We start from the raw sequence: 22110 nt of genomic DNA, 5'->3' as shown, positions 1-22110 counted from the left end.
GCCAGAGTAGTGCAGGATAAGGGGCTGGCTGTGATCAGGGCAGTCCTGTGTGATATCACGTAGTACTTGAAATCGCAGTGACCACCAGAGGCAGCGCACACTCAAGTTTTTAACCATTTTTGGCCAATTGTACCTCAAATTGTACCTAAAATTGGACTAGGAACAGTAAACGATGCTATTAAATATACACAGTTAAGTAGCAAAAAAAGATCCAAACACGACCCAATTTGTCCGACACACTGAACACACGGTAAACAGCGGTATTCCCATGTCGCTCCCTGATTCCCCGCTCCCTCTCGCTCTTCTTCTGCGATAGAGCCGTCAATGTCGTCACTTACACTGAAAGTAGAGCTCCTCGTCGCCCTCTTGAGACGCCTTGCTGTAGCCGCATTGTCTGAAAAACACAAACAGATGAAGATGTGAGCGGCTTTGGTCCCGAGCGACGCAAACGACGCAAATAACACGGAGATTCAGAGAGATAAGGAACGCTCGGAGTGATAAGAGGAGAGAAGAGGAGAGAGGGAGGAAGAGGAGAGAGGAGAGAGGGAGGAAGAGGAGAGAGGAGAGAGGGAGGAGAGGAGAGAGAGAGAGAGGGAGGAAGAGGAGAGAGGAGAGAGGGAGGAAGAGGAGAGAGAGAGGAGAGAGGGAGGAAGAGGAGAGAGGAGAGAGAGGGAGGAGAGGAGAGAGAGAGGAGAGAGGGAGGAGAGAGGGAGGAGAGGAGAGAGGAGAGAGGGAGGAAGAGGAGAGAGGAGAGGAGAGAGAGGAGAGGAGAGAGGGATGAGAGGAGAGAGAGGAGAGAGGGAGGAGAGGAGAGAGGAAGGAGAGGAGAGAGGAAGGAGAGCGAGAGGAGAGAGGGAGGAGACGAGAGGAGAGGAGAGAGGGAGGAGAGAGGAGGTGAGAAAGAGGAGAGAGAGAGGAGAGAGGGAGAAGAGGAGAGAGGAGAGAGGGAGGGAGGACAGAGGAGAGGAGAGAGGGAGGACAGAGGAGGGGAACGAGGGGACATGTGTCTGATAAATACATATTTATGATTGGACAAGACATGAGATTGGCAAAAGTTCACCTGTCGAGGAGAGAATAGAACAGATTCTCAAATGTCTCAGGAAATACCACCAAAGAAAAGAACTGGCTTTACCAGAGCCACTGGATCTAAACCAAGTCTAAACCAGGACTATAACAGGTCTAAAACAGATCTAAACTAGGACTAAACCAGGACTAAACCAGGTCTAAACCAGGTTTAAACCTGATTTAGACCTGGTTTAGTCCTGGTTTAGTCCTGGTTGAGTCCTGGTTGAGTCCTGGTTGAGTCCTGGTTGAGTCCTGGTTGAGTCCTGGTTCAGTCCTGGTTTAGTCCTGGTTTAGTCCTGGTTCAGTCCTGGTTTAGTCCTGGTTCAGTCCTGGTTCAGTCCTGGTTTAGTCCTGGTTCAGTCCTGGTTTAGTCCTGGTTCAGTCCTGGTTTAGTCCTGGTTCAGTCCTGGTTCAGTCCTGGTTCAGTCCTGGTTCAGTTCTGGTTTAGTCCTGGTTCAGTCCTGGTTCAGTCCTGGTTCAGTCCTGGTTCAGTCCTGGTTTAGTCCTGGTTCAGTCCTGGTTTAGTCCTGGTTCAGTCCTGGTTCAGTCCTGGTTTAGTCCTGGTTCAGTTCTGGTTTAGTCCTGGTTTAGTCCTGGTTTAGTCCTGGTTTAGTCCTGGTTCAGTCCTGGTTTAGTCCTGGTTCAGTCCTGGTTTAGTCCTGGTTCAGTCCTGGTTCAGTCCTGGTTCAGTCCTGGTTCAGTTCTGGTTTAGTCCTGGTTCAGTCCTGGTTTAGTCCTGGTTCAGTCCTGGTTCAGTCCTGGTTTAGTCCTGGTTCAGTCCTGGTTTAGTCCTGGTTCAGTCCTGGTTCAGTCCTGGTTTAGTCCTGGTTCAGTTCTGGTTTAGTCCTGGTTTAGTCCTGGTTTAGTCCTGGTTTAGTCCTGGTTCAGTCCTGGTTCAGTCCTGGTTTAGTCCTGGGGGAGGTGTGTTTTATCACGTCTCTTGTAATCTGGTTTATGGACAAAGTCATGACCCGATCTGTCACAATATATCACCTTAAGCTAGTGTCCTTAAGACAGGAGACAAGGAGACGAGATGAGACCAAGGAAGGAACCAAGGAAGCAAGACAGGAAGGAAGGGACGAAGGAAAGGAGACAAGGATCGAGGGGGTTTGACAGAATTGGGATTAGCCAAATGTGAGAGGGTCCTTAGGGAGTTTAACATGGAGGAAACAATAGTGAAGTAGGGTAGATGTGAGAGAGGCCTTAAACACACACAACAACACAGAAGAACAGAGACGACGACTTTAGCAGAGAGGGAGGATGGGACTGATTTAGTGAAAAAACAACATTTAATTATAATTATTAAACAAATAGTAAATATAAGGGAAGGATAATTTAAAGTGTACAATCAAATTTTTCCAAGACTTTTCCAGGACTTTTCTAGGATATTTTCTATTAAGTAATCACATTGTCTACTATTTTATTTTTTTATTTTTTTACACTTTCTCAAATAAAGCTCTAGTTTGAGGCTAAACCCGTGCAGTTTATATTCATCATATTCACATATAAACAGATTCTCTTTGCAGTGGGATGTAACTGTACATGTATATGTGTGTGTATGCCTATGTGTGTGCATGTGTCTCTGTATGTCTGTGTGTGTGTCTCTCTGTGTGTATGTGTCTATGCGTGTGCATGTATGTGTGTGTGTATATGTGTGCATTTATATCGTGTGTGCCTGTGTCTGTCCGTATCTGCGTTTGTCGGTGTGTGTTTGTCTGTGTGCGAGTCTGTGTACAAGTCTGTGTGTGTGTATATGTGACACGTGTGTGCCTGCATTTGTGTGTGTATGTGTGTTTGTGTCTGCATTTGTGTGTGTTTGTGTCTGCATTTGTGTGTGTATGTGTGTTTGTGTCTGCATTTGTGTGTGTAAGTGTGTTTGTGTCTGCATTTGTGTGTGTTTGTGTCTGCATTTGTGTGTGTATGTGTCTGCATTTGTGTGTGCGTGTCTGTGTTTGTGTGTGTGCGTGTTTGTGTGTGTGTTTCTGCATTTGTATGTGTGTGTCTGCATTTGTGTGCATTTGTGTGTGTGTGTTTGTGTGTGGGCGTTAGTGTGTGTGCATGTGTGTATGTGTATATATGTGTGTGTGGGGGTGTGTGTGTGTGTGTGTGTGTAAAATGATCATTTCCAGTTGTGCAGACTCATATTTTGTTCATGTCTCAGGCCAAACTTTTAAAGTCTTATATCTGGTCTAAACGGGGTCGTTCACGTCTTCACTTTTTCAGTTTTTTCAGTTGAGTTTTTCTCATTCGTGTTTTTTCCAGTTGCGTTTCTAACAAGGCTCGAATCATGTTATTTATAACGGCTAATTATGGTAATTGGGTAAAGCCGTAGTAATTATGGTTAATTAGAAAGCACTTTACCAGTAAATTGGAAACATTAAGAACTGCTTGTAACCATTTAAACACATGGCACAAGGCAAATAGTCTCTTTAATAATACACAACGTCAAAGAAAATCAGGAAAAATGAAACAAATCTTTAGAATAAAAACAGAAAACGAGCGAGACGTGTGCACTCATGTTTATACCAGTGAGAGGAGGTGTGTGTGTGCTCATGTTTATACCAGCGAGAGGATGTGTGTGTGTGCTCATGTTTATACCAGCGAGAGGACATGTATATGTGTGTGTGTGTGTGTTTGTGTGTGTGCTCATGTTTATATCAGTGAAGAAGAGCTGTGTTATGTCTGTGTTATTACTTGATGTTGATGCTGTGTTGGCTAGTAATGATTTTAAAACTAGTTTGTCCTTCTCTGTGTGAAGAACTATGAAACTATGGACTAAAATAACGACAATAAGTCAGTCAACAAAACACCGAACAGATCTCATGGCTTTAAAGAGGAGGTATTACACAAAATCAACTTTCTAGAGTTTTCTCCCATGTTCTGACATTGTTCCTTCATCCAAAACTTGTCTGAAGAGGTTTTATACGTCATCCGTGCATGTTTGAGTCATCTAGCGATCTCTCCCAGCCCGATTCGAACCCTAGTAAGATTCTGTACAAGGCTCCACCCACAAGCCTACATCACCCATGCTCCCACAAGACAATTCTCCATAAATATACAAAAAACGTGATACAAAACAGTACACAGCAACGTGACAAACCTGATGTGATGTGCAATAGTTTCATTAGTGGGATGCAGCTGAATGTGTTGTGATAGTGCTCTGAAGGGGGGAGACTTAGCATGGAGAGCAGAGAGTGTCAAAAATAAAAGTTTCTCAAATAGCATATAGAAGTTTCAAAACAATAAAATGAAACATGATAATCTAAATATGTTACAGTTAATACCCCATAGAAGTCAAATACCTCCTCTTTAATACTCCATAGAAGAATATAATTTCCAATGCACGGTACAAACCTATTTTCCATTAAAAGTTCCTGATTTCCACCTTAGCTCTGGCAGGAGTCCATCTTGCTAATACCTGGAGTGACATTTGATGAGTGTATATTCATATGAAGGATGGCCTCACTTCACGGGTTAAACGTGTGTCGTTATGAGGTGAGAGGCGCGAGTACAAATCCTGAATCAAATCAAACTCTCTCACAGTGACAGAAATGAAATGCCATATGCAAAGTCGCCCTTTCTCCAACCTCAGGCTACGGCGTTTCCCCCTCGTCTGATCCGAACTGAGGATTAATAGAATATATAAGAAAAAAGAGCACGTGAGGGAGACGCAGAGACACAAGAGCAATAGAATTAAACACATTTATAATATAAGTGTGAGTGTAATTACATAAGACAGCTGGAGCGAGGGATGCAAAGGACGGAGGTGTGTTTTCAAATGACTGGAGAAAAAATAACACTGTGATAATTCAGTTTATCATTATATCATTATGTTCTTATGATTATAATTGGATGAGAAAAAATATGAACTAAAAACGTACGATTTCTCTCTGTCCAGGGGTGACACTGGGGAGACAGGCCCACTGATACAGAGGCAGTTACCATAGAGACAGTTAAAGTGTGAATGATGGGTTTTTATTGTTCTCTAAGTTTTAGTTACTTTGGCGAGATAACACCTGTTGTAAATATAAAAAATAAATAAATAAATAAAAGTTTTACACCAGTCAAGAGGCAGTTTGGTGAAGGAAAGTTGGAAAATATGTTGAAAATTGCAGGAAATATAGAGTACTACACTTCAAATTCCCTAGTGTGATGTCACGATTTCCATTCATCCATCCATTTTCTTCCTGTTATCCGGGCCCGGGTCACATGGGGCAACAGACTAAGCAAGAACTCCCAGATTTCCCCCACCCCAGACACTTCCTCCATCTTCTCTGGTGTGTCTGACCCAAAGCAAAACACAGAGAATGAAGAAAACAACAGAGCTAGCCAGGATGCTAATAGGGGTGAAATCACTCATTAGGGGCTTGAATGACTATGCTAAGTATGACTCAGACACAGTGCACACTTAGAGTAGCACAATAGAGCTAGCCTACAAACAGAAACTGTAAACAATGAGTGTTTTGAGTTTCAGGCGTAGTTAGCTCCTCCCTTCAGACAGATATAAGGCTGTGTAAATCAGTAATCTGACCGGAACTGAAGAAGCGGCTTGGATGAGCACTGAAAAGCTCTCACTCTTACATCTTTTTGTCCAGCTGACAAATCTCCACTGTGGAAACTCCTCTAAATATAATATAATATAAATAGTTTTAAGCAGGCCCTTGTAGGACACCTATGTGCTGGTGCTGGCGTCCTGCTTCATGCACACTAAAAACAACAGCACTGATGAGTCACAGTAATAATGCCTCACAACCTCAGTGACTGGTTTATCCTGAAGAGGAAGAAGGGATGATTTTAATTTCAAATGAACCAGTTTGGCTACACCTGGAACTGTTCTGAAGCACATTTTATCGGGGTCACTGTGTCTGAAGTGCCCGATTTGTCTGTTATTAATGATCAGATCTTCATTTACAGACACAATAATGAAATAAAAACACCAGGATCATAAAGAGCGGATTAATAGAAACATCTTAACAGCAGCAGTTACAGAGAGAGGGGCCAGAGTTTTTCAATAGAAAGTGAATTGAAGCCAGAGTCGATGGAGCAGGAAGCACACCCATGATTACTTTCTATTTGGAACGCGGCGGCTAACAGGTTAGCTCTGTCCATTTACATATACAGTCTATGGCACAGATATAAATGTGAGAAGTGCAGTGCAACAACAGCCTTAATATTACTTTGTTTTGTTTCTTTTTTTTTAATTTGTTTTGCAGAATTCTGACCTCTCCTCCAGCTCAGGTTTGATTCAGACACACTAGAGATGTTGAGTGTCCACTATTATTGTTCTGAAGATGTTTTACTCAATGACTAGTGCTTTTATGTTTTTGTATAAGAGACACTTCAAACTCTTCACTGTAAAATGAACCAGAATATCCCAGTATTTCATGTCTCCAGTCCGAGTGTGTATCTGGCATCTGGCACAAAACACCTCAAATCAGCCAAATCTGGACTCTACACTTTTGGCCAAATAGTAAAATTGGCAAAAGTTTTTTTATATTCGAACACATTCTAATAAAAGCAGCAGAATCCAGTGATTTGAGTCAACAGTCTCGATATTTGGATGATTTTTACTCTGTTTGTTCAGCTGAGTTTGAACCACCGGAGCTCTTTTGGCTCAGCGCTCCGAGCGTGTTTGTGAAGGTTTTCCAACTGATTAAGAGTCAAATTTTAGGTTTGAAAATATCGCTCCAGTGTGGAAAGGAAACACACAACGATTTTTGGTGTTAGTTATACGGGCTGCCAATTCAACGCTCCAAGATCAGAATAATATTAAGTAGAAGTACGAAACAGTGTTATTTGGGTAAACTAGTACTCAACGTAAAGAGAAACTGTCCAAACGTAACATCTGATTTATGATTTGAGGTGAATGTGAAGGACAAAACATGAAATAATGAACCAAATGTGAAATTTTCAGACACAGAAATGAGCCAAAGTAAATCATGTCTGAAGGAGCCGTGCCAAAAACACAATCATTTCATATTGTCGACATAAAGCTCAAGATCACTTGTCAAGGAAGGAAATGTTTACTCAAATTAGAGTTCTGTTTCTTCATTAAAGATGTGACTCAAGCAGGAGATTTATGCTGCTAGAAAATTCAAACATATAAAAAAAAACTGGTTGTAGTTGGACCAGAAAGTCTCAGAATGTACGAAGTTGGTCTGTCGTTATTTGAGAGAGAAATAACAGTTACGTAACACATTTGGATCGATTTTGTCTTAATTTATTTTTGTATAAATGAAATAAATGCTGTTTTCAGTCTCTGCTCTGGTATTGGTTGATATCGGGGGATGAGCACATACTTAAAGCCGTTGCATTGGAATCGGTATCGGAGCTAAAAAGCCTGAAAAAGCCTCTCTAATAAAACATACTGAAGTAAATGTCATTGTGTACTACAACCTATGGCTCCTCCTTAAGATCCTCCTTATGTCTTAGAACACATTAGACATCACAAAAAGCTCCTCATAACGGTAAATGTCGTGCTGATATGTTGTTTTCTTTGTTTGTTTTATTGTTTTGTTGTCAGACGTTGATGGCTGATCAGATCTGGATTTTTGTGCTGATATTTTAAGCCAGTCTTGATCATATTCGCCAAATCCTGTAGTTTAAATTGACTACAAACTCATCCACGAACCTTCAAAAGAGTCGCGTGGTCTCATTTTTACAGCTCTCTCGTTTCATTCAAGCGTTGAAATAAAGCTAAAGTGTGTAATCTTTACAGAGCAGGTCGACCCAAACTAAATATCGGCCTGTACTGGAACTTTAAATCAGACCTATTGAGCTTGTGTCTCTATGGTTCTCATCTCTGACACTCGTGGATCATTATGTTGTAATTTGCACATTTTCAATCACAATATTCATCTAAATCGACTTAATAAAAACAACTTCAGAAATGACAAGAACATGGTTAAAGATCTGAACAGAACAGTTTGCAGAATAGGTTTGATCGACCAAACCAAAACATGGGTGTATCTGTGTGATGAGTACACAGACACACTCATCTTCCTCTCGTTTCTTAAGTCTCTTCGGTTGCACAGATGTGGAATGGCGTCAAACTGCTGCTGTATTTTGAGCGTCTTTACCGCTGTCTGTCTCCTGATTGCTCCAGTATTGATGGTCAGAGCCAGGTTCAGCTCAGATAATATCACATTTCTCTACTTTTCTCCAGAGCAGCAGGGATCAGGGGCAGCGGAGGGTGAAGCAGCCCCAGAACGGAGCACTCTGATCGGACACTTCCCTCACACTGCCTGGGCAATGTTGTGGAACCTCAGCTCTATCCCAGACAGTCAGGGATCAGTGGACAACAATGGTGTGTGTGTGTCTGCATGTGTGTGTGTATGTGTGTGTGTGTGCATATGTGTGACTGCGTGTGTGTGTGTGTGTGTATACCTGTATGTGTGTGTGCATGTGTATAACTGTATATGTGTGTATGTATGCATGAGTGTGTGTGTGTGCGTATGTATGTGTATGTAGGGGTGAGTGTGTGTGTGTGCGTATGTATGTGTATGTATGCATGAGGGGGTGTGTGTGTGTGTGCGTATGTATGTGTATGTATGCATGAGTGTGTGTGTGTGCGTATGTATGTGTATGTAGGGGTGAGTGTGTGTGTGTGCGTATGTATGTGTATGTATGCATGAGTGTGTGTGTGTGCGTATGTATGTGTATGTATGCATGAGGGGGTGTGTGTGTGTGTGCGTATGTATGTGTATGTATGCATGAGTGTGTGTGTGTGCGTATGTATGTGTATGTATGCATGAGTGTGTGTATGTGTGTGTCTGCATGTGTATATGTGTATGCGTGTGTGTGTGTGTGTGTGTGTGTGTATATGCATGTGCGTGTATATGTATGTGTATACCTGTATGCGTGTGTGCATGTGTATAACTGTATATGTGTGTATGTATGCATGAGTGTGTGTTTTCATGTGTTTGTATGTGTGTGTGTATATGCATGTGTGTGTAGGGGTGTGTGTGTGTGTGTAATGAATGGAGCATATCTCAGTTGTCGGTCAGGGAATTTGTGAACTGAAGTGGATGGATCGATATCAAAATAACAAAATGTATTAATGATAAGGTATTGATTCAAAGTATTGATTCTCATGTATAAAGTATTGATGCTCAAACTCCATTTCGATTCTCTTCAAACAATAGAATGTGAATGTGTATCTGTGTGATCCCTCAGTGTCCAGTAGGTTCATAGTGGTCCATGGGTGTATACTAGTCTATGTGTCTTATACTGGTAAAAGATACAACTCAACATCATCTGGTTCAAGGTCCACCACGCTTAGAATGTTCCACAGTATGGCATTAAACTTCTCTATCTGCATGAAAAGAAGCAGTCAACTTTGAGGTCAGATCTGTGGAGAGGCGACCCCGCACACTGTTCCTCAAGGCAGAACAGCAAAGACACTTAATGAAAATAAACGCTCTCGATAAGTTGAATGTCATACTGTGGAACATTTCAGGCACAGCAATGTCGTCTCCATGGAAACAAGCATTTGACATGTTTATAACCAATATTGAATTATTAGATCAGTTCAAGCAGGAGTGGTGTGTTAATAAAGACGTTCTACTACATCTTCAGTGTGTTTAAATCAGTCTTATTGTGTTTTTGTGTCTCTATGGTTCTCATCTCTGACACTCGTGCATCATTATGTTATAATTTACACATTTTAAATCACAATATTCATCTAAAACGACTTAAGTCCCATGAGTATCACTGATTAAGAAACTGGAGAAGGAAGTGTGTACGTCACAGTCACGGAGATCAAATGTGAACGTGTAAATATATGTAAGACTCACTAACATGTACATGAGAGAGAGTCACCTGGATGTACAGAGGAGAGAGGGAGGGAGGGAGAGGAGGAGAGAGAGGGAGGGAGTGGAGGAGAGAGAGAGGGAGGGAGAGGAGGAGAGAGAGGAGGAGAGAGAGAGGGAGGGAGAAGAAGAAAGAGAGAGAGGGGAGAGAGGGAGGGAGAGAGAATATATGGCAAAAGGAGTTTATACAGCAGAGGAAGTGTGGACTGAACCCAAGAGAGAGAGGGAGGGAGAGGAGGAGGAGGAGAGAGAGAGAGGGGGGGAGAGGGAGGAAGAGAGACGAGGAAAGAGAGACAGAGAGAGAAAGAGGGAGAGTGTTTATACAGCAGAGTAAGTGTGGACTGAACCCAAGAGAGAGAGGGAGGGAGAGAGGAGGAAAGAGAGAGAGAGAGAGAGAGAGAGAGGGGGGGGGATAGGGAAAGAGAAGAAGAAAGGGAGAGACGGGGAGAGGGAGTTTATACAGCAGAAGAAAATCTGGACTGAAACCAAGAGAGAGGGGGGTGGGGAGAGAAGGAGAGTGGGAAAGACAGAAAAGAAGATGGAAAGAGGGAAAGATGAAGGGAGGGAGAGTGAGAAGGAGAGGGGGAAGAGAGAGAGGAGAAGGAGCGAGAGAGAGAAAGAGGGAGAGATAGAGATGGCAGGCCGAGAGATAGAAGAGAGAGGGGGAGAGCACATGGTACAGTCCTGGTCTTGGTTTAGTCCTACCTTCTCCAGACCAGCAACCCCACTCCCATCGACAACACCGTGATGAGCGCCGCCACAGAGATCACCACGATGATCAGGACCGGGTTCTGCTCGCTCGACGCCAACGCCACTGCAACAAAACAACACACTGTTAAAACTGCAAGCAGGGAAGAAGGGCCTTAGCACCCCCAGCACCACTTCAAATGAATGAATGTTATAAGGTGAAGAGCTGTCTATCTAAATGCTTAGACACATGATGATGATGATGATGATGAGCGCTGGGTTCTGCTCACTCAAAGCCAACGCCACTGGAAAAAAACATAGAATTAGTGTTAGAACAGCAAGCAGGGATAAAGGGCCCAAGCAACTCTATCGCCACTGCAACAAAACAACACACAAACAGGAGACTACAACTCTTTACATAGAGATGTTAGTTTGTTATGGGCCCCTCCCCCTCTCACAGCTCCTCTAACAGCCTGTGCTCTGTGGGAGGAGTGAGGAACAGCAGGGGGCGCTAGTCTGCTCTGAAGTTACATGTGTAGAGTGCGTGGGCTCACAGTGTGAACAGGAAACACATTTTTATAAAGAAGACAAACGATTCTTTTGTCTGGTTTGAATTCAAACAGATCATTACAGAGCGGAGCGGCACAACCAGCCCGGTCTAGACTGGGTTTCATTAGATACACAAATGCGGTTTAGTCCTGTCTTGATTAAGTTCTGGTTGAGTTCTGGCATAGGCCAAGTTGCATCCTTTATTTTGGGTTTGGTCCTGGCTTAGTCCTGGCTTAGTCCTGGCTTAGTCCTGGCTTAGTCCTGGCTTAGTCCTGGCTTAGTCCTGGCTTAGTCCTGGCTTAGTCCTGGCTTAGTCCTGGCTTAGTCCTGGCTTAGTCCTGGATTAGTCCTGGATTAGTCCTGGATTAGTCCTGGATTAGTCCTGGATTAGCCCTGGCTTAGTCCTGGTTTAGTCCTGGTTTAGTCCTGGCTTAGTTCTGTCTTAGTTCTGTCTTAGTCCTGTCTTAGTCCTGGTTTAGTCCTGGTTTAGTCCTGGCTTAGTCCTGGCTTAGTCCTGGCTTAGTCCTACAGAAGTTCTTATTTTAGATCCTAGTCCTGAGTTTTGAAAATGTCCTAAAAAACACAGCATCATTTTAGATTTCATTTGCCAAATTATTCCCATTTTTTCTGATTATTTTAACTGTGAAATAGTAAATTAATTTCACAAACCTCTTTAACCTTCAGATTTTAAGAACTTTTGTGAGAAAATAAAACTCAATGGATGCTGGAAAATATCAAATGTGTTTAAAGTCATCAAAGAACGACCTCAACAGGAAACACATTGGTAGTAACATCACCAGCCTTAATAAACATAACTACGAACATCTAATATTCATAATAATCCAAACAGCTCCCGGTCCAGACTGATACCTGTGGATTTATACAGAGTTGCGTCTTCACACGATCAAACAGTCAGATTAGTTTACTTTAGTAACGCATGTGAAACAAAGGAGCTCATTGGCTCCAATTCATTTTCTCTTCATTTTGGTCTTAAATGATAATTGACCAGAGTCAATGGAGCTTGTGCCCATGTTCACTTCCTGTTTGGAATGCAGCAGTTAGCAGGTTAGCTATGTCCATTTATATATAGAGTCTATGGCCTTGTCCCAATTCGCCAAAGTGTCCTTAAATGTGGCGTTTGAACAGTGCATTTAAGGGCTTACGTCACTTGCAGTGCGACAACTGCTGTCCCTTTTCATGCATGTGACGAATGCGGCCGAAAATGTGGCGTGAGTTTCCATGGAAATTGACCGTAACCAAAGCATGCATCTGAGCAAATTCTCGCATTGCTATATCCCATCATGCACCATGCCTACGCAGAGAAGAGATGAAACTAGAGTATGTTATACACTCGGAATTTATCCACCTGAGAGAGGAGAATGGGCACTTATTCACCGGTGCCACAGCGTACGCTCCGTGTCCCATTTCGGTATGAAGGCTACACAGAGGAGTACCCTTGGGTAGGTACTTCAAATGGCACTTTGAATGATCCCTTGAAGGGTACTTTGAATGGTACTTCAAATTGTGCATTTGGCAAATTAGGTCACGGCCTATGTGTCAAGTGCTTTGAGTGCCTTGAAGGTGGAAAAGGGCTATTTAAAAATGTAATAATATGATTATTTGTTTTGATTTGTTATTTTGTGATTTTAATGTCTTATTCTGTAAAACACCTTAAACTACTGTGTATGAATTGAGTTATACAAATAAACTTGCCTTGTACCTTGTGTTACTCATTCACTGAAAGTTTAAAGATTGAAAGTTTAAATAATGATTCAGACCCTGTTGTTTCAGTGTCCTTCAGCAGACGTTACAATTTCTTTAGAATATCTTTCTCTTTTTTCATAATAATTGTTAACGATAATGAGTATTAAGAGTAATTAGGATTACACACATTCATATTTCAGTCTCATTTGTTTTGAGACGTCTGCCTGTTGAGCAACATATGAGACTGTATATGAATAAATGTGAGGGAGAAATTAATGCACAAACCCTGCGTATTTAGGCTGAGTTCTTCTCTCAGAGTGAAAACACTCTGTTCCACCTTGTGATGTCATCAAGTGATAATACAGGAAGCCTTTAATAAGTAATGTGTTCATTTCTTCCTCTGTACTCACATTCCCCGAGCGTCTGCAGTTCCAGAGGGGCGCTGTAGGCTCCATAGTCGATGGGAGGAGCAGCGGATGCAGAGGAAGAGGAGGATGAAGAGGAAGAGGAGGATGCAGAGGAAGAGGAGGATGCAGAGGAGGAGAGAGGGGCCAGGCCAGAAGGGGGCGCTGCACTGGAGAAGGGTCTGATCAGAAACACATAGGTGGTCCCAGGTTTGAGGTTGTTGACGCTGATTCGAGTGGTGGCGGTTTTCACTGTGGAGTAACTCTGGTCCTTTTGCTCCTGAAGACACAAACAACAGGATATTTAGAGAGCGAGAATACACGTCATCAACATTCACTGGGGGTGAGACGCTAGCTATAGGCACTGCTCTGTCTGAGGCTTAGTTAGATTTTAATCTGAGCTTTATTTTAACACAATATGAACAGAAAGAGCTGACTTGGTTGGAACTACAACAAGTGAGATGATTTGTGCTGTTAAACAAGTCCCTCTCAAGTGACATTATGGTCTAGCATTAGCCAACAGTTTTTCAAAGATGTAACTGGCATCAGTTGAAAGGACTTAAAGCCAGAAGATTAATATTACAAATCTGTGGAGCTGATCCCAAACAAATTATGCGAACATTCAACATTTATGGGAGATATGTACTGTAAGACGAAGTTTAGACTGAAACACGACTAGATCAGGACCTAACCAGGACTATAGGACTGAACTAGTCGAAGGAGACAAGTTATTAGTTAATGTTATTAATGTTCACATCTTGATTTATGCACATGATTGTGAAGTCAATACCCCAGGATCATGTAGAGCAGGTTAATACGAACATTTTAAGACCAAAATGACGAGTCTGACAGCAGCAGTTACAGAGAGAGGGGCCACTGTTTTTCAATAGAAAGTGAATTGGAGCCAGAGCCGATGGAGCTTATTTGGAGCACAGCAGCTCTCAGGTTAGCTATATTCATTTATATATACAGTCTATGGGTTAAGTGCTTTGAGTGCCTTGAAGGTGGAAAAGTGCTATATAGAAATGTGTTCATAATGGTGCTAGCAGTAGCTTGACCCGGTTGATTGACAGCACATGTGATCATATGGGACTTTATTGCGGTAAATTAACATGTGACAGGGCGTAAACTGTGTCTGAGTGCTCCCAGTGTTTACGTGGGCGGGTCTGAACAAAACAGCAGTCTTCATTATATGAGGTGTGAGTGACTAAGAGTGGGCGGGGCTGTGCGACGGACCCATATGGAGCTGATATTAACATGTTTATCTGCATATGAATGAACGCATATGTAAATGTGGAGATGGTGGGCAGCTGTCAGAGAGTATGGTGTTTACAATATGGTGTTTTTATTGCATTAATCACAATTTAATAAAAAATAACAATCTGAATGAGCACAATTATCAAATCTTAAAGACTGCAGTTTTCGAAAAACCAAAAACTTTCTCCACAAACTAATGTCTGATTCTGCATAAAAACTGCTAATCCTGTAGTTTAGATGTGTACAAGCATGTTCTGGAATGTTCCTGTGTGTCAGATGCCCTCCCTGTGCCTCCATGGGGTTTTATTCTACCTAAAAACCTTTAACCCTGTAGTTTAGATGTGAAATGTGATTCTAGTATTAGGAGAGGAGAATGTAAATCCTGACACACAGGGGGCGCTGTATACTGGGATCAAAATGAGCGTGTTACGTGAGGACAGAGAAAGAACTTCATCACTGATTTGATTCTGACTGGAGCAGCTACATAAGTGTAAAGTTTGTTTAAAGTGAACACGACAGTATAAACACAGTCACATGTCTCAGAGCGAATACTGCACAGCTGTGTTAAAGGTGCACTGTGTAACCTTTCTGGGGGAGGATTTGCCATCTGAATGTTCTACATTATGGCATTAATTTGATCTTTCTTGGACTGATTCAATTAGAAGTCTTTTTATCGCTCACAAACACAGCTTCTTCTGGATCGGACAGCCTTTCCACAGATCTGACTTGTCACTTGGCTAGTTGGCTTGTTTGTCTTGGTGGGTGGTCTCCATGGAGATAAAGAGATATAAATAGTTCTATGTAGATATACTATGTAGTACTTTATATAATAAGTATTACTACAGTATAAATCCATTCTTGTAGTACTTAACTTAGTATTTCTACAGTATAAATACCTTTTTTGTAGTACTTAATTTAGTATTACTGCAGTATAAATACCTTCTCATAGTACTTGACTCAGATTACTGCAGTATAAATACCTTCTCGTAGTACTTGACTTAGTTTTACTACAGTATAAATGCCTTCTCGTAGTACTTGACTCAGATTACTGCAGTATAAATACCTTCTCGTAGTACTTGACTCAGATTACTGCAGTATAAATACCTTCTCGTAGTACTTGACTTAGTTTTACTACAGTATAAATACCTTCTCGTAGTACTTGACTCAGATTACTGCAGTATAAATACCTTCTCGTAGTACTTGACTTAGTTTTACTACAGTATAAATACCTTCTCGTAGTACTTGACTCAGATTACTGCAGTATAAATACCTTCTCGTAGTACTTGACTTAGTTTTACTACAGTATAAATACCTTCTCGTAGTACTTGACTCAGATTACTGCAGTATAAATACCTTCTCGTAGTACTTGACTCAGATTACTGCAGTATAAATACCTTCTCGTAGTACTTGACTTCATACTCAGGCCTGCTCCTCTTGGGGTTGCTGGGTTCTCTCCAAACCAGAGTCACACTTTTCTCCTCAATCTTTTCAGCTCGCAGCTCACTGATGAGAGATGGAACTGCAACAACAAACACAGAATACACAAAATACACAGATGAAAACCACAAGAACAAGTATTTCGAAAAACAGATACTCAAACTCAAAGATAAGACCACATGGATTATGGGTAATATCTCATGTGAAAGAACCTCAGAACCTCAGAATTAGACTAAACACCAGCTTGATTTAGACACTGGACCTGGACCCAAATACTACAGTCATGTGAGGCTCATTCTGATTTGTGATTGGACAAACAAATGTCTTTATAATTAAGAATAAATCAGCATCACATTTGTGATCAGATGTGATCAGGAAAAGTTATATTTGATGTGAACATGTTTCGCTCTGGGGACTCAGAGAGGCCAAGTTTATGAAAGTTAAAATCTCACACACAGTTAATTTAAACCAGCACATTATAAAACAGCACTGAAACATTAACTTCAGCACCATGGACAGAGGCACACAAAGTACACACACTACTACTACTACTACTACTACTATTACTATAAAAACTCGACTACAGATAGAAACATGTGAATAAGTCAGTAATGTGAACTACTACTACTACTACTGCTACTACTGCTACTACTACTACTGCAAACTTGACTTCAGACTGCAGATAAAAACATGTGAAGTCAGTATTTTGTATTGTATATGTCTGTATTATTTAAAGAGAATTAACTATAAAACTACGTCTGTCTCCTCCCTCTCACCGGGAGGTTGTGGGTTAGACTCCTGATCTCTCTGAGTGGCGTGTGCATGTTCTCCCTGTGGCAGAGTGGTTATCCTGTCTCTCTCCAAACAATACCACACAGTGAATTAGCATCAAAACCTGCCTTTTTCTCCTTAGCTGCATTGTCAGCTCTAATAGACATGATAATACCTCCATCTAGCCTCATTTCCAAAACCCATTTAAGTCACTAATACATATAATTATCTGTCCGCTGTCTCCAAATGTGTCCCCTAATGGTCCCGCCCCCTCCCTCCTTCACTCCGCACCCTCATTTAGGCCCCGGGTTTTGATTGACAGGTGAGCGGCTCTTCGTTAAAGCGGACGTAATTATGCATGTGGCATTGGTGGGTGGTGCCGCGGTTGCCATGGCGACGGTGGGCACAGAGACAAAGGGGCAGGTGGGGGCCGGTCGCTCCGTGAAGCACAAACATTCAACTCCAGGTCTAAGTTTATGTCACAGATGAAGCAGATGTTTCCGGAATAAACGAGTCTGAAGACTTGTTTACGTTTGGATGTTTTGAGCTCAGTAAATGTGTGATCTGCCTCTTAAAGATCCACTGCGGAACGTTACTGGGAGATATTATTACTTTGCTTGAAATGTTATACTACTACTACTACCACTACTACTACCACTACTACCACCACTACTACTACTACTACCACTACTACTACCACTACTACCACTACTACTACCACTACTACTACTACTACTACTACTACTACTACCACTACTACCACCACTACTACTACTACTGCTACCACCCATAATTGAATACATCCAAGTTTAATGCCATACTGTGGAACATTACAGAAAAAGCATGTCCATGGTGGTGCTTTCTTACACATTGTACCTTTAACGCATACTGATTTGACAGATTGTATGTAATTAAAGCCCCAGTATGTAACTTTTTAGCCCAAATAGATGAAAGACACAGGCAAACATCCATCCTTAGTCTGAGCGTGCTCACATCTCCACAGACCTGACTCATATTTGACCTGGAGGAGGGCCTTAACCTGATTGTTTCCATGGAAATGTTGTTTCTTTGACTATATTCTTCCATAGTATGGCATAAAGCTGATTTATCTCCATGGAGAATGGTCCAGAGTATGGCTTTAACTTTCTGTTTGTGTACAGTGGAAATGTGGAACCAGAGCTCTGTAACCTACATTCTAAATAAAGAAAGAAATGAATAGCGAGATATAGGGATAGAGAGATAAATGAAGATAGATAGTTAAACAGACAGATAGATCGATAGATAGATACCTTACCCTCCTTTACTGTTTCCCTCTCTCTAAAAACCTAGATCACTACAAAAGGTTACAGATAAATAACTTGTTTGTGAATCACACTTCCCATTTTTTCTCACTCTTCACCATCTGTTTCATCCCTCCATCCTCTCCTCTTTACATCTGACCTTTCACTTCCTGTTTTTCTTCTTCTTTTGAGCGCTCCGTCTCTAATGACTGTGTTGTTGTGTCTGTGTCTCAATTCAAACCCAACAAGAAACTACAAACCCACACTGAATAATGCCGCCATCTTGAATCAAAGCTCTGCTCCTCTGTCTCCCTCACTCTCTGTCTTACTCTCTGTCTCACTCTCTGTCTCACTCTCTCTGTCTCACTCTCTGTCACTGTCTCTGCATGAGCTCGTTTAGATATCTCTCTCTGTCTCTCTGTGTCTGTCTCTCTGTCTCTTTCTGTCTCTCTATCTCTGTCTGTTTCCCTCTCTCTTTGTCTCGCTCTCTGACTTTTTCCCCCTCTCTCTCTCTCTCTGTCTCTCTCTCAACTCATTTAGATGTCTCTTTGTTTCTCTCTGTCTCTCTCTCTATCCCTGCATGAGCTCGTCCCTCTCTCGCTGTCTTTCTCTCTCTCTCTCTATCTTTTCTCAGTCTCTCCATCTCTTCGTGAGCTTGTTTAGATGTTTATGAAGACTCTCTCTGTCTCTCTCTCTGTCTGTCTCTTTCTCTCTCTGTCTCTCTCTCTATCTTTTCTCCATCTCTCCATCTCTTCGTGAGCTCGTTTAGATGTTTGTGAAGACTCTCTCTCTCTGTCTGTCTCTTTCTCTCTCTGTCTCTATCTCTTCTCTGTCTCTCCATCTCTTCGTGAGCTCGTTTAGATGTTTGTGAAGACTCCAGTTTCCTGCATTATTCAAACCAGAGACTGTTGGATCTGAGACGAGACACAAACACAGAGAATAAACAGGAGCTGGTCAAACGCCGTCACTCAGTGAAACAAGATTAAGTTTGTGCTTGGATAAAAATAACTAAATGTCAGTGTTGTCTTATGTGTGTGGACAGTGTTGCATCAGATGCCCTTACTGTGACTATTTAATACTGCCTGATGCAGCAAAGTGTCTTGCCCAAAGACACAATCATTCTGTTCAATTCAATTGAAATTTTTTTACTTATTTATTTTTGTTTTGTTTTTGTAGCTTTTATAAACATGACCACAGTGAATTTATTTATTTATTTTTTTATTAAGATTAACTTTTGGTTGTCAAAAAAGTTATTCTTCTGGGATTTAAATTTTAAAAACAATTTTCTAAAATGTGAAGTGTTTTTTTCTGACTAATGTTCAGGGCCATTATAAACTTTATTTAATTTTTTTTTTTATTTAAACTGTATTTAATTAATTAGTTTAGTTAGTTTATTTATTTAGTTTACAATCACATTTTCTAGACATTTCTCATTAAACTCAACAGAACAGTTTTATAAAGTGGAGTTCAGCACCACGGACAGAGACACAGGGACAGAGACACAGGGTCAGAGACACAGGGACAGAGACACAGGGACAGAGACACAGGGACAGAGACACAGGGACAGAGACACAGGGTCAGAGACACAGGGACAGAGTCGTGTCGGACAGAGTTTGGCTGAGTTATAAAGCATCATAACATTCTGACGCCTGATTGGCTCCTTTTATAATCAAACATAAAACTATTATTATTAATTCATTATTATAGTTTTAACTATAGGGAATTGAACAGGATTAAACTCATTGTTGCAGTTTATAATGAAAGTTTGTATTCAGGTTCAAAACACACAGAGTAATATGAGATCTACAGGAACACACACACACACACACCCCCCCCCCCCACACACACACACACACACACACACACCCCCCCCACACACACACACACACACACACAGTAATATAAGATCTATAGGAGCTCACACAGTCCCGTTCAGTCTGTTTCATTTCTGTGATTGCTGTGATCAGACCGGAGGAAACACGGCTGTTTCTCATCTGAAATTGCTTTTGCACACTGCAGTCCACTCTCCTCTTGCCTCTTTTCTCCCCCTCTCTCTCTCCCTCCCTCTTTTCCTCCCCTCTCCTCTTCTCTTCTCTTTTATTCCCTGCCGCTCCTCCCTGTTCCTCCCCAGTTCTCTCTCCTTCCTCCACAGTCCTTCCTCCTCTCTCCTCCAACCTTCCCCTCATCCAACTTCTTCTTTCTTCTCTCTTTTCTCCTCCCTACTCTCCCTGTCTATCCTCCCTCCTTCCTCCCCTCTACTCTCCTCTTTTATTCCGTGCCGTTCCTCCCTCTTCCTCCCCAGTTCTCTCTCCTTCCTCCACAGTTCTTCATCCTCTCTCCTCCAGCCTATCCCTTTCTCCTTCTCTCTCTCCACTCTCCTCTCTCTTTTCTCCTCCCTACCCTCTCTGTCTATCCTTCCACCCTTCTCAGCTCTTTTTACCCTCCTCTCTCCTCCCTCCTTCCCTCCCTCCATCCAACCTTACTCCCTCCTCTTTCCTCCTCTTCCCTCCTCTCCCTCCACCCCTCTCCCCTCCTCCCTCCTTCCCCCCTACAATGATTTTCCGAGCACGTAAACCATTCAAAATCCCATCCAATTCCGAGGATCTCACTGAGGAACAATCAGGCCTGAGAGAACAGGGCTGTTCACATCTGTGGTGATGTTTGGACAGAAACATAACTGTAAAATAAAAGGCTTAAATAAGACTACAGCGTAAACGTGTGAGCGAGCGCGGGATTATGCAAAGATAAAGGGACGTTAGCTTGAGGGACAACAGAAATCTGCTCTCTGAATGTAACCCATACTTCAATGCAAAAAACCCCACTTCAGGGACTTTCTCCAGATCTTAAGTCAGGTTCAGTGTCAGGAGGAACTTTTATTTAAAAGTTCTATATCACACAAACTGACTCTTGAGAGCTTTAAGTCATGTTCTAATGCTGTTAGCTCCTCAAAAACAGACCTGGAGTTGTGTTTTGTTTCATTCACACATGTTTGACTCTTTACTATTAGTCTGTTACATCTCCAAACCTCAAAATGCTCTGTTCCACCTTGTGATGTCATGAAGTGGTAGTTTTCAAATTAGCAGCTCCTTTTACATTTAGTTCAGTAGAGATTGGTAATTCCAGGTCTAAAATGATTGATTCCAGTGAAGGTGGGTGGAGTTTAAAAACACAGTGGAGCACTTCCTGTATTACCACTTCATGACATCACAGAGTGCAACAGAATGTTTTCAGTTTGACAGAAGAACTAGAAAAACACTAGAATATTCCACAGTATGGCATCTATTTCTGTGAAGACAAAGAAGTGTCACCACCAGACCATGTTACAGGTCAGATCTGCGCAGAGGTGACCCCACTCACAGTAAGTGTATTTTGAGCGTCCAAACCCAGAGCTGAAACAAACTGAACCTTGGTCTGAAGAAAGACTCTTAAAATAAATTTGAGTTCACTTCTCAAATCCTTCACCTCCTCCACCTCCTCCTGCTCCTCCCTCTCCTCCTCCTCTCTCTTCCCTCTCCCATTCCTCTCTTTCTCTTCCTGCTCCTCCATCTCTCCCCCTTCTTCTCTCGCACCCCCCCCACGCTCCTCCCCCTCACTCCTCTCCCTCTCTATCCTTTCCTCTCTCTCTCCTGCTCCTCTCTCTCTTTCCCTCCACTCTTTCCCCTGCTCCTCTCTCTCTCTTTCCCTCCACTCTCTTTCCTGTTGCTCCTCTCCCTCTCTTTCCTCTCCTCTCTCCTCCAGCCCCTCTCCCTCTCTTTCCCTCCCTCTCTCCTCTTGTTCTCTTTCCTCTCCCCCTCTCTTTTCCCTCCTCTCTCTCCTCCTGCCTCCTCTCTCTCCCTTCCCTTCTCACATCCTTTACCTTTATAACCCGTCTCTAACCCCTCTCTCCTCCCTCTCTCTTCCCCCTTCCCCCTCTCCTCTCCCTCCTTCCTCCTCTCACATCCTTTACCTTCATAACCCCTCTCTAACCGCTCCCTCGCTCATGTTTTCCCTTGGCCCTGACCTCTTGACCTCTGCACATCCTGGTCCTCTGCAGCTCTGTGAACACATTCAACTTTGGCACAAAATGGCGTCCGCTCTGGGGGCTGGGGTCTCAGTTTCCTTATCGGAGGAGCCAGCCCCTCTCTTCAGACCCTCTTCCGCTCGGCT

The 22110-nt window shown here is 42.4% G+C and overlaps 1 protein-coding gene across 1 annotated transcript in view; it reads right to left on the bottom strand.

Moving 5' to 3' along the window:
• LOC117379153 (ephrin type-A receptor 7-like) overlaps nucleotides 1-22110 on the bottom strand; it is a 167296-nt gene that overhangs the window by 38448 nt on the left and 106738 nt on the right. Inside the window, 5 exon segments of the mRNA XM_033975881.2 lie at nucleotides 339-394; nucleotides 10581-10716; nucleotides 13226-13272; nucleotides 13384-13499; nucleotides 15871-15995. Coding sequence (XP_033831772.1) covers nucleotides 339-394; nucleotides 10581-10716; nucleotides 13226-13272; nucleotides 13384-13499; nucleotides 15871-15995 — 480 coding nt within the window.

Source organism: Periophthalmus magnuspinnatus, chromosome 11 (assembly GCF_009829125.3).
Source record: "Periophthalmus magnuspinnatus isolate fPerMag1 chromosome 11, fPerMag1.2.pri, whole genome shotgun sequence".
Lineage (NCBI taxonomy): Eukaryota > Metazoa > Chordata > Actinopteri > Gobiiformes > Gobiidae > Periophthalmus > Periophthalmus magnuspinnatus.
Note: the sequence above shows the minus strand (reverse complement) of the source record. Positions and strands in the feature narration are given on the sequence as shown.